The sequence below is a fragment of the Ailuropoda melanoleuca genome, chromosome 3 (genome assembly GCF_002007445.2).
Source record: "Ailuropoda melanoleuca isolate Jingjing chromosome 3, ASM200744v2, whole genome shotgun sequence".
Lineage (NCBI taxonomy): Eukaryota > Metazoa > Chordata > Mammalia > Carnivora > Ursidae > Ailuropoda > Ailuropoda melanoleuca.
Window position 1 is genome coordinate 12,650,091 of NC_048220.1, and position 13,810 is coordinate 12,663,900.

Below are 13,810 nucleotides of genomic sequence, written 5' to 3' on the forward strand. Positions count from 1 at the left end.
GGATGATAAGCTGTGCCCTTAAGGACACACACACACACCAACACACATACAAGCATGCATATGTGCGCACACATATACAAGAAATACAAGAAACTTAAATGGATAGACAGATATACTCTCAGTATAAACAAAGTCTTCAACAACAACAACAACAAAGTAGTGATTGCTTCCGAATGAAGTTATTGAAGACCTTACAGAGAAAGTAACATATTTGATGGACCTAAAAAGATGAGATGGATGTTGTGAGGAAGTAAAAGAAAAGAGGACAGGAGGGGGAGGAGGTAGAGGGAACACCAGAGAATCTCAAAGGCTGAGAGGAGTGTTCAAGGAGGAGAACAAGACATTAAAATTAAGGAAGAAATGTCTTGTGAAGAATGGTGGGCCACAGTCTAGGTTTGTACTTTTGGTAGAAGAACATTAAATTTACTATGAATACTAGAAATCAGAATGTCCCTAAAATAAAAATAAAAAAAATCCCTGCATTTTCAAAGTCTAGCAAACTACGTGACAAACTTTGTAAGGGAACAAGAAACATTTTTGACAAATTAACATGGATATATTTAAGTGTGTCTTGTGTTTTATGATGTTGTTTTGCATTACATTTCATGTTGTGCATTTGTTTTGTATCTCTGCTTTTTATTACCTTGGGGATAAGCATTTATATGAAAAGCATCATTTCTACTAAAACACTAGTCGCAGCAGTTGGCATTTAATACCACTCTAAAGAATCATTTTCAGATCCTCTCTTTAGGGAACTATATTTTAGGACTTGCAAGAGTTTGGAGAAAATAAAAGCAAAGATAGATAGAGAAAAGTAAAAATTAGTGAGAAATTTCTTGGCAAATATCAATCACATTCTGCTAGCACTCGATCTTAGGCTTCCACCTCTATTTATGGTAGACTTTAAGAAGCTCATTTGAAACCAGGCCGTACTACCAGACTACAAGTTTTGATATGCCCAGATCATAAAAGAATTTCTCACTACCCCTACATGATAACAACAATATAATGCATGTAAGCATACCTTACAAGCTATATAGGATTTTTCATGTGCAATAATAATAATTATTGTCTACTGAATAATATAAAATGAATGATTTTGAATAATGAAATAGAAACTATCCAATAGGAACTATTACAGAATATTTTCAGTGCTTATTCTGTGCCAAGCTCTGTGTAAGTCCACTGCAAAATTATTTTATTTTGTTTCAATGACCCAATGGAAATAAGTAGGATCTTGAATTTACAACTGAGGCAATTGACCTAGAAGGGTAATCTGACTTGTCCAAGGAAATCTAGGAAAGTAATACAGAGAAGGTAATCATAAAGAAGACCTGAATATAAGCAGCATTTATGTCAAAGACCCAGCTATTAACCATAAGAAATCAAACAATCATAAGAAAAGAAATAGCCCAATATGTAAAATGGACAAAAGATTTGAACATACACCTTCCAAAGATAAATGGTTGACAAAGAAGTCTGAGAAAGTGTACTCAGCATCATTAATTATAATGAGAATGCAAAGGAAAAATACAATGAAATACCAGTATACATCTACTAGAATGGCTAAATTTTAAGTTTTAAATTAAAATTAAATAAATGACAATACCAAGGGTTGTGAGGATGTGAAGGAACTTGAACTCTCTCTCACATAGCACTGATGGAAATGCAAAATGGTACAGCCACTTGGAAAAACAATTTGAAGTTTCTTAAAAAGCTAAACATACACGTAACCATAAGATCCAGCCATTCTATACAAAGTATTCACCCAAGATAAATAAGCACGTACAGCCTTAGCTAAGATTCTTGTCTTCTTGAGGCTAAGAAAAAGCACTGGAACTTTAATGTTAAAAGTTTCTGTTAGTAAAAGCTGGGCATTTGCCCTGAAAACATTTTATTCTAGTTGATACACAGTGTTATATTAGTTTCAGACTACAACATAGTGATTCAACTTCTCCATTGTTACGCTAGGCTCACCACAAGTGTATGTATCTGCATTAACAAAAGACAGGAAAATAACATCAAGTTTAGAGCTAGTTTATATATTCTTCCTACTTTTCTACAATATCTTTATTTTTTGCAAGAAAGATGAATTTTGTACTTAAAAATAAAATGTCTTTTTAAAAGAAAGCACTGTCTTATTACAGACCTTCAAAATTTGCCTACTGTACTGGCAATTCTTTCCATTCCTACGTTTGTTAAAATAATCAGAAAGTCAATTTATAAACACCCACTTTGGCTGCGGACCTTCACTCTCCGATAAATCGGTTGTGACTTTTGTTTTACCCTATTTCACTGCCCTGCCTGCCCCACGCTTGGGCTTTGGGCAGAAAAGGTCAAAGAGGGAGAGGAAGTACCGCTAGGCTCTTCCTTTCTTTTGCTAGTTTCAGTGCCTACTTTTTGACAGCATTTTGAACTTAGATGAAATAGTTACAAACGCCCAAAGGCAGAAATGGGGCAGTGTTTAATTAAATGGAGTTGTCACTGTCATCTGTCCGTGTCCAGCCGCAACCCGCGTGCGCGCCCCCAGCCGCCCTCCGCGTGGAACTCTGGTGCCTCTGGAACGGCAGGGGTGTGTATGACGCAGTCGCCGGTCGCCTAGGGCCGCATTCCGATTCAGACCCGAAGCCCCTGGCGTCCGGCCGCACGCAGTGCCGCCTTGGCCTCAGTTTCCCCACTTCTAAAGAAGGGGAGCCATGCTGCCCTATTTCTTGTTCCTCTCCAAGAATATCAGCCCCTCGCTGGTGTCCCAGCGCAGCGCGCGCCAGGGCTTTGCGCTCCGGTCGTTGTGGGTCTCCAGGCGTCCCTCGCGCCCCCCGGGGCCCACTGCCCCCCTGCGCCAGCTGGCCGCAGCCGTCTTCTCCCGGGACCCAGGAGGGCTCGCCTCGGCCCACTCCCGGGTGCGCCAGAACTTCCACCCTGACTCCGAGGCTGCCATCAACCGCCAGATCAACCTGGAGCTCTATGCGTCCTACGTGTACCTATCCATGGCCTATTACTTCTCCCGAGATGACGTGGCCCTGAACAACTTCGCCAGATATTTCCTTCGCCTGTCCCGGGAGGAGACACAGCACGCGGAAAAGCTGATGAGGCTGCAGAACCAGCGGGGAGGCCGGATCTGCCTGCAGGACATCAAAAAACCTGACCAGGACGACTGGGAAAGCGGGCTGAACGCCATGGAGTGTGCGCTGCTCTTGGAAAAGAACGTGAACCAGTCGTTGCTCGAGTTGCACACTCTGGCCTCAGACAAAGGTGACCCCCATTTGTGCGACTTCCTGGAAACTCATTATCTGAATGAGCAGGTGAAGTCTATCAAAGAGCTAGGTGACCACGTGCAAAACTTGGTTAAGATGGGGGCCCCGGATTCTGGCCTGGCAGAGTACCTCTTTGACAAGCACAGCCTTGGAGATGAAAACAATCAGAACTAAGCCACAGGCTGCCTTCCTCACTGCCAGGCTGTGCCAAGACCTAGCATCCACAGACTTCTGCTTTCTTGCCCTTAAAATGAACCTCTATCTTTATGCCCTGTTATGCCATCCCAATAAAGTGACTTGCAGAGAAAATATACTTAGCCCCATAGTAACAAGGGCTTTTTGTCCAACATCAAGGTAATTTTTCCAGCCTGAAAGGTAGCCCAGGATACTACGGTATAAAAAAGACTGTGAAAAAGCTGAGAGTAGATGCAAACTTTCTCCAGTTACCAAATATTATTCCAGACCAGGAACTTTCACTAAAATTCTGCGATTTTCAACTGAACAAGTGCCGGTTATTTTCAAGACCTCATGCTAAAGGCTAAAGTGGGAAGATGTTTAAGATAAATATGCAAATAACTCTAGCAAGTTCAAGAATATATACAGTACTGTAAAAACCATACATGCAAAATTCTATGACAACTTTTACCCTTTCCCAGTATGTTCCAAAAAGAAGTAATGTCTGGCCATGATCTGTTTTTAAAGGATTTTGTGATCAAATAAATTCAGGAAAAGTTACACAAAGTATCAGCGCTGGCCTTGGAAAGTCGCAACGTGTATGAGCATTTTCAGGGCTCTGGGAAGTCTTGCAATTAAAAACAAAAAACAAACAAACAAATCTTGGATTATTTTTGTTTAGCTCAGTGTTTCCCAAACATATCCAATCTCAGCTAGTGTGTGTGTGTGTGTGTGTGTGTGTGTGTGTTTGAAATGATAATCTAGGTCTGTCTGATTACAGACTATACACCTCACCACTGGGCTCATATAGCGTCCCTTTTAACATACCAAAAAGAGTGAATACACTGCAGGAAACAATCTTCTGTGGCCTGTAAAATGGAGGGGAAAGAACATTAGGGTGGAAAAAATCAAGAAGAAATCCAGAATGAAGGAGGCATCAGCGGGGCGGATGTTTTCTTGGGGCTTCAGGGGAGGAAGCGTGAGAAGAATGGGAGACTATTTGGTCAGCAGGCCTTGGGCTGGACTAAGAACACTGGGTGGATGGTGTTTGGGGAGATGGGCTAGAGCCAAGTGAGGGGAGGAGAGGCTTAGGCTTCATTTATTGAGCAATGGCAATGCTTTTTGAAGGACTCTCAGCATACGAACTCTATGCTCAGAGCTGAGCCATCAGAAGTTTAGTTGTACAGAATACAAACCAGAGAACAACCTCGATGTCTGTATTCCTTTTGGTCCTCTGAGCAACATGCCAAGATGGGATTAAGTGTATAAGAAATGTCTTAGGGGAAACAGAAACACCCTTGAGAGAAAAGGGAAAGCAGGGAGAACCTCCAGACTCCATGCAAGTCTGATCCTGAGGGAAGGAAGAGAGGAAAGTGGTGCCTGGCTCTAACCAACTTTCTACAAGGCTATCTGGGAGACCCAAAAGCCTGAGTCCCTTATCAGAGGAATCCCAGGTCTCCCAGAAATGGGCCTGCCTAAGGACATTTCCTGAGCTCTGTTATTGACTGGGAAGTGCAGGCTTGCAACAAGCTAAGAGATGAATTGATTTTCAAACACAGCAGCAGGGGTCCCTGGCAAATTGTGCTCCCCGCAGTCCCAGATCTGAGAGGCTCATGCACATGACTGCACAAACTCAACAAAATGGTTTAGATTAAAATACCATACATGGAATGCCCTACAGCTATTAAATATGACTTTGCCAAACACATAATAATGTGAGCAGAAATTCACAATGTGTTTTCATTAAAACAAGCATAAGACAGGGTTATGTTATATAACTGTATATAGACAAGTACAGGGAAAATACTATATATGCACATAAAATGGAAGTACTTATCCCAACAAATGAAGCTGGACAACCTCTTAGTGAGATTGTGTTAAATATTTATTTTCTTTAGCTACTTGTCTTTTTAAAATAAATTTCTTATCAGGGACACCCATTACAGTATTATCATAATAAGAAAAGTAAAAAGGTGGAAAGAAAGCAGGAAGGGCATGGCAAAATCAATGGAAATAGAAACAAAGAGATGCTGATGAGAGTTTACAGGCAGAATCTTTAAAATTTTGCGAATGAGTGAATGGAGAGAGTTACAGAAATGGGTACAGGAAGAAAATTGATAGATCTCAACCTGTGCTCCTGGAGAAGAGGATCCGAGAATAAAAAGGGATCTCGGACAGGAGTAGCAATTGGGTGTGGGGAGTGCGTAATGATTTGCTTTTGATTAATGCACTGGCCTCACTTTACCCTCTAACTGTAAGTTGGTTTATGTGCACATAATCCTATTATATTTCTTCAGAAAATTTCTTCTTCAGTTCTTCTGGATGAGTGTTTTCCAAACTGAAGACTGCAACCATGAGTGTGTCATGAAATTAGTGAGTCACTATCCACCTTTTGTAATGAAAATAGGTATGAAGAGAAGTGAAAGTAAGTGAAGCAAGAGTACTGTTACCTGAAATTCTTGGGGTGTGTGTGTGTCCATGTATTTACCTCCATAGTGGTACTTCTTATTCTACGTTGCTGTCAAAAACATAAAATGGCCTTCGTCCCAGACAATTTTTTTACACCTTCTCATCTCAGATCTCTGTCTCCTCTGGCTCCCCACCATCTGTTGATAATCCTCTTATTTCACTGAGAATTTAGAAGGAATCCCAAGAGAACCTCACACTTTCTTATCATCACATTGATCACATGCTTGCTTTGTATTCGTGTGCAAAGCATTCTGTTCTGCTACAGTGGTTGAAGCATCTATGCTACTCCCTAAAACCCGCCTCCCACGGTGCCCTGAGTTCCAACTCTCACACTTACCATAGGACACTGAGGACATCACAACTGTAATTACGCTTTCACTGGTATCCTCAATTTTGCCCTTTCTACTGATTGGTTCCCATGAGAAGCAAAGACGGTGTTTTTTCTCATCTTATTTTTTTTTTTAAAGCCACCTTTGGACCAACATTCCGTCCAGTCAACACTAAGCTACCGCCCCCTACATAGCTCTCTTTTACAACAAAACTTCTTGAAAAAGTTTTTTCTGCTTCCTGTCCCTATTTACTCTGTTTTCTCTTGGTCCCCTTTAAGTAAGTCTGTGTTCACTGTTCACCACCACACCAACCATTTTATTTTTCCACCAAAATCATCAGTGACTTCCTTGATGATAAATCTAGTGCCTATTTCTCAGCCTTCCTCTTTCTCAGCCAGCTAGCAGGACTTGTCATTTCACTCCTAAAACGCTCACTGTTGTTTGTCTCCCTTTCTAATTGCCCCTCATCTTCCTGAACTTTAGAGGTCTCTGAATTCTGTCCTCGCATCTGGGTCTCTTCCACCTCTTCATCTATACTTGCTCCTTAATGATCTCATCCAGTCTTGTGACTTCTATTTAAATATCTATCTGTTGAGTTCCAGTCCAAGAAGGCAATGTAGGAAGACCCTGAACTCACCTGCACCATGGAACACACCAAATTACAGCTATTGATACAATAATTCTTCCTGAAGAACAGACTGAACAGCCAACTGCACAGCTACTGAACAACAAAGGTAGAGAAAATGGCAAGAGAATAGCAAGGGAGACAGAGACACCATAACAAAGGCAATCCCCATTCCAGATGCTGGGAATGGTAGCGGGAGGGATAGTATTGAGGGACTGGAAACAGAGTCCTCTGTCCTTGGGCACAGAAAGAAAAAAAAAAAAGCCACAGTTAAAGAGTAACTAGCATGTAAAAAGGACAATACTAGAACTCTGCCCAATGGAGGAGTAGCTATGGGAATAGTCTCTAGGGTAGAGGGACTGGAGAAGCACACAGTTTGGGTTCCCATCCACCTTAAAAGCCTAGACTGGAGCAGGGTCCGGCCACCATCATTAGTGGGTCTGGTCATCACAGGGAGCTTGTGACCTCAGCAAATTCAGGGTTTGCAAACAAACCCACACCAGCCTGGGTCAACTAAACAGGAGAAAAAGCTGCAGTTTAAAGAGCCAAAGAGCTGTGGGGACACTCTCCTCCTCCATCTTAAAAACCCAGACCAGCTCACAGTAAGTTTGCAACCTCTTGCAACAAGCCCAGATCAGCCCCAGTGGTGCTAGGGCACAGAAAATGAGATGAATTTGGGGTTTTAGGTTTTTTTAGTTTTTAAAAATGTTATTATTTTTATTTTATTTTTAAGATTTTAAAAAAATTTTCCTTCTTTTGTTTTTCTTTTTGTTTTTTGGGATTTTTCTTTTCTTTGTACTTCTTTTTTTTCCTTTCCTTCTTATCTATTTTCTTTTTCTTTCCTTTTTTATTTTAGTATTTTCTTTACTATAATTAGTAGTAGTATTTCTTCTTTTTGTAAAAAGCCACAGTTTAAAAGAGTAACTAACATACAGAGCCACAGTCCCAGCCAGCCAGCAAAAGTCACCAAGCACACACAGTCTGTATAGAGGACACCATACACAAGACTATTCCTTCAAATTTCAGGAAGTAGCTGTTCCACCAGATCCATAGAAACAAACAGAAAGCCAAGCAAAATGGAAAGAGAGAGGAATATGCTCCAAAAGAAAAAACAAGGAAACACTTTGGAAAAAGAATGAAATGAGACAGAGATGAACATGCCTGATGAAGAATTTAAAGAAATGATCTTAAAGATACTCACTGCGCTGGAGAAGAGTGTAAGAGCTCAGTGAGACCTTCAATAGAAAGACAAAAAATAAAAGAAAGAACTAGTCAGAATTGAAGAATACAATAACTGAAATAAATAACATACTAGAGGAAATCAATAGTAGATTAACAGATGCAGAGGAACATAGTGATCTGGAAGACAGGGTAAAAGCACCAAGGCTGAACAGCAAAAAGAAAAGAATTTTAAAAAAGAAGAGAGGTTAAGACATCTCTTGGACAACACTGAGCAAGCGAACATTTACATCACAGGGGCCCCAGAAGAGGAAGGGAGAAAGAAAGTTGTAGAAAACTTATTTGAAGAAATAATAACTAAAAACTTCCCCAACATACAGGTTCAGGAAATAGACATTCAGGTTCAGAAAGCACAGAAGGTTCCAAACAAGATGAACTGAGGAGGTCCACATCACAACACATTATAATTAAAACATCAAAGATTAAAGATAAAGAGAGACTCTGAAAAGCAGAAAAAGAAGAGAAAGTTTATGTACAAAGGAAACCCCATAGGGCTATCAATTGATTTTTCAGCAGTAACTTTGTTGGCCAGAAGGGAATGACATGATATATTCAAAGTGCTGAAAGGGAAAAAAAAACCTACAACCAAAAATACACTATCTGGCAAGGTTATATTTCAGAATTGTAAAAAAAAAAAGAAAAAAAAGTTTCCCAGACAAACAAAAGTTAAAGGAGTTTGTGACCACTAGACTAGCCTTACAGAAAATGTTAAAAGGGGCTTCTTTAAATTGAAAAGAAATGGCCCTAATTAGACATAAGAAAACTATGTATACAAAAATGTAATATATGACAACATATACATAAAATGAGGAGGTTGGACTAAAAAGGGAAAAGAAGCAAAAAAGAAAAGGGAAAAAAGTTTTGTTTTCTTTTCCTGTTAATATTTATTTAAGAATGTGTTTGAAATTAAATGACCACCAAATTAATATAGACTGCTATTTACTTTGTTATATATAATACTCCTGATAATCACAAACCCAAAACCTATGAAAGACACACAAAAAATAGAGAAAGAAAGCCAAACGTAACACTACAGAAACTCATCAACCACAAAGAGAGGAAGAGAAGAAAGGAATGAAAAACTACAAGAACAACCAGAAAACAAATTTTAAAATGGCAATAAGTACAGATTTATCAGTAATTACTTGAAATGTGAATGGCCTAAATGTTCCAATCAAAAGACACAGAGTGGCAGAATGGATTAAATAAAGCACACACACATGACCCATCTATATGCTGCCTACAAGAAATTTATCTCAAACCTAAAGACATATACAGACTGAAAGTGAAAGGATGAAAAATATTCACCATGCACACAAAAGTGCAAAAAAAAAAAAAAAAAAGCCAGGGAAACAACACTTCTATCAGACAAAATGGACTTTAAAACTAAGACTGTTACAAGAGACAAAGAAGGGCATTACATAATGATAAAGGGATGAATCCTATAAGAGGATATAACAATTGTAAGTATCTACATGCCCAACACTCAAACATCTAAATACATAAAGCGACCATTAACAGACAAAAAGAGAGAAACTGATGGTAACATAATAGTAGTAAGGGAATTTAACACCTCACTTACATCAATGGATGGATCATCCAGATGGAAAAATCAGTAAGGAAACAATGTCATTGATTGACACATTCGACCAAATGTACATAATAGATATATACAAAGCATTCCATCCAAAAATGACACAATATACATTATTTTCAAACGCACAATGAAGATTTTCCAGAATATATCACATATAGGCCACAAATAACCCTCAATAAATTTAAGAAAACTGAACTCATACTATGCATCTTTTCTGACCTCAACACTATGAAATTGGACATAAACCACAAGAAAACACTGGAAAAAACATAAACTTGTGGAGACTAAACAACATGATACTAAACAACCAATGAGTCAATGACACAATCAAAGAAGATATTTAAAAATATATGGAAACAAACGAAAAGTAAATCACAACAGTCCGAAATCTTTGGGACACAGTGAAAGAAATTCTAAGAAGAAAGTACATAGCAATACAGGCCTACCTCAAGAAACAAGAAAAAGCTTAAATAAACAATCTATTCTTTCACTTAAAGTGACTAGGAGAAAAAACAAAGCCCAGGGTGAGTGGAAGAAATGAAATAATAAAGATCAGAGCAAAAATAAATGTCATAGAGATTAAAACAAGAGAAAAAAATCAATGAAATCAAAAGCATGGTTTTTTTCAAAAGATAAACAAAATTGACAAACCCTTAGCTAGACTCATTAAGAAAGAAAAAAAGAAAGGAACCCAATAAATAAAATTAAAAATGAAAGAGGAGGAGAATCAACAACTGACATCACAGAAATACAAAGGATTATAAGAGAATACCATGAAAAATAATATGCTAACAAATTGAACAATCTAAAAGAAATGATAAGTTCCCAGAAGTATATAATCTTCCAAAACTGTACAAGGAATAATTAGAAAATCTGAACAGACTGATTACAAGTAACAAAATTGAATCTGTAATCAAAAAATGCCAAAAAACAAAAGTCTAGGACCAGATGGATTTAAGAGTGAATTCTACCAGACATTTAAAGAAGAGTTAATACCTAGCTCCTCAAACTATTCCAAACAATAGAAGAGGAAAGAAAGCTTTCAAATGCATTCTATGATATTTTATCAAACATTACCAATACCAACAACAAAGATACCACAAAATACACACACAAACAAACTAACTACAGGCCAGTATACCTGATGAATATAGATGCAAAAATTCTCAACAAAATATTAGCAAATCACATACAACAATATATGAAAATATCATTCACCCCATCAGGTATATTCCCAGAATGCACGGATGGTTAGATATTTGCAAATCAATCAACACCACACACCACATCAACAAAACAAAGGATAAATATCATATGATTATCTCAGTAGATGAAGAAAAAGCATTTAACAAAATCCAACATCATTCATGATACAAACTCTCAACAAAGTGTGGTTAGAAGGAATATACCTCAACATAATAGAAATCACATATGAACCCACAGCTAAGGGCATACTCAATGATGAAAAACTGACAGCTTTCCTTCTAAGATCAGGAACAAGACAAGGATGTCCATTCTACTAGAAGTTCTAGCCACAGCAATCAGATAAGAAGAAGAAATAAGAAGAATCCATATTGGTAAAGAAGTTAAACTGTCACTATTTGCAGATGACATGATACTATATAGAGGAAATTCTAAAGACTCCACCAAAAAACTACTAGAAATAATCAATGAATTCAGTAAAGTGTCAGGATACCAAATTAATACCCAGAAATCAGTAGCATTTCTATATACTAATAATGAAGTAGCAGAAAGAGAACTTTTAAAAAAAGCAACACCATTTACAATTGCACCAAAAAGAATAAAATACCTAGGTATAAAGTTAACCAGAGAGTTGAAAGACCTATACTCCAAAAACCATAAAACACTGATGAAAGAAACTGAAGATGACACAAATGGAAAGATATTCCATCCTCATGGATTGAGAAAACCAATGTGGTTAAAACGTCCATACTGTCCAAAGCAATCTACAGATTCAATGCAATCCCTATCAAAATACCAAAACTAGAACAAATAATACTAAAATCTGTATGGAACCACAGAAGACCCCAAATAGCCACAGCAACCCTGAGAAAGAAGAACAAAGCTGGAGGTATCACAATTCCAAATTTCAAGATATACAACAAAGCTATATCATCAAAACAGTCTGATACTGGCACAGAAATATACACATAGATCTATAGAATGGAATAGAGACTCCAGAAAAAAGCCTACATTTATATGGTCAATTAATCTATGACAAAGGAAGTAAGAACATATAATGAAGAAGACTCTGTAATAAATGGTGCTGGGAAAACTAGACAGCTACACATGAAAGAATAAAATTGGAGCAATTTCTTACACCATATGCAAAAACTAACTCAAAACAGAATAAAGACATAAATGTGAAACCTGAAATAAAAATCCTAGAGGAAACAAAAGCAAAAATAAACTATTGGGACTACATCAAAATAAAAAGCATTTGCACAGCAAAGGAAACCATCAAGAAAACAAAAAGACAATGTACTAAATGGAAGAAGATATTTGTAAATATCTAATAAGGGGTTAATAATATATATATATTATATATATATATATTATATATATATAGTGTGTGTGTGTGTGTGTGTGTGTGTGTGTGTGTATTCAGATTCAAAAATGAGCAGAGGACCTGAATAGACATCTTTCCAAAGAAGACATCCAGATGGCCAACAGACACACAAAATGACGCTCAACATCACTCATGATCAGGGAAATGCCCATCATAACCACAATAAGATATATCACTTTACAACAGTCAGAATGGCTAAAATCAAAATGACAAGAAATAACAAGTGTTGGTGAGGATGTGAAGAAAAAGGAACCCTCATGCTTTGCTGGTGGGAATGTAAATTGGTGCAGCCACTGTGGAAAACAGTACAGAGATTCCTAAAAAAATTAAAAATAGAGTTACCATATGATCCAATAATTCTATTATTGGGTATTTACCCAAAGAAAATGAAAATACTAATTCAAAAAGATATACGCACTCCTATGTTTACTGCAGCATTACCTACAATAGCCAAGATATGGAAGCAGCCTAAATATCCATCAATAGAAAAATGGATTAGGAAAGTGTGTGTGTGTGTGTGTGTGTCTGTCTGTCTATGTGTGTGTGAATATTATGCAGCCATAAAAAAGGATGAGATTGTGCCACTTAAGACAACCTGGATGCACCCAGAGTGTATTATGCTAAGTGAAATAAGTCAGACTGAGAAAGACAAATACTATATGATCCTACTCATGAGTATAATCTAAAACCAAAACAAAACAAATGAATAAACAAATGAAAAGCAGAAAGCAGAATCAGACCTATAAACACAGAGAACAAACTGAAGGCTGCGAGGGAGGAGGTGGGTGGGGGGATGGGCAAATGGGTGAAGGGGAGAGGGAGATACAGGCTTCCAGTGATGGACTGAATAAGTGATGAGAATAAAAGGCACAGCATAAGAAATATAGTCATTGATATTGTAATAGCGATGTAATGGAACAGATGGTAGCTACACTTATTGTAAGCACAGCATAATGCATAAACTTGTCAAATCACTAAGTTGTACACCTGAAACTAATGTAACATTGTGTATCAACTATACTCAAAATACATATATTTTGTATATATATGTATAAATATTTAAGTGATATTTCCTTTCAGATGTTTAACAGACATCTCATATTTAACATCTTCAAAACCACAGTCCTGATTTCACCAGCCTCCACTACCTGTTGAACCCAGTCTTTTGCTTCATGATAAATGGAAAGTCCATTCTATCAGTTTCTAAAGCCCAGTCATTTCTAACTACTCTCACACTCTCATACCTTACACCAGTCCTCAGCAAATCTTTTCAGGTCTTCCTTCAAAATAGATCCTTATCACTTCTAAAAATCTTCACCATTGCTGGTTTGGTACAAGCTTCCATCTTCTTTTTCTGTATTATTACATTTTACTCTTGACTGATCTGTTTCCACACTTGCGCACACAGAATCCTTTCCCCATAAAGCAGTCAAAGTTGTTTTGNGTATTATTACATTTTACTCTTGACTGATCTGTTTCCACACTTGCGCACACAGAATCCTTTCCCCATAAAGCAGTCAAAGTGGTTTTTTT

The 13,810-nt window shown here is 37.7% G+C and overlaps 1 protein-coding gene across 1 annotated transcript; it reads left to right on the plus strand.

The window, feature by feature from the left end:
• Window positions 1-2,696: 2,696 nt before the first annotated feature.
• FTMT (ferritin mitochondrial) lies at window positions 2,697-3,800 on the plus strand. The gene has a single exon (XM_002918949.3). It carries the CDS (start codon window positions 2,697-2,699, stop codon window positions 3,426-3,428), a length of 732 nt encoding a protein of 243 aa, XP_002918995.1. The 3' UTR covers window positions 3,429-3,800.
• Window positions 3,801-13,810: the final 10,010 nt, after the last annotated feature.

Coding starts and splice junctions, on each gene's coding strand:
- FTMT (XM_002918949.3), top strand. CDS start 2,697: ATGCTGCCCTATTTCTTGTTCCTCTCCAAGAATATCAGCCCCTCGCTG.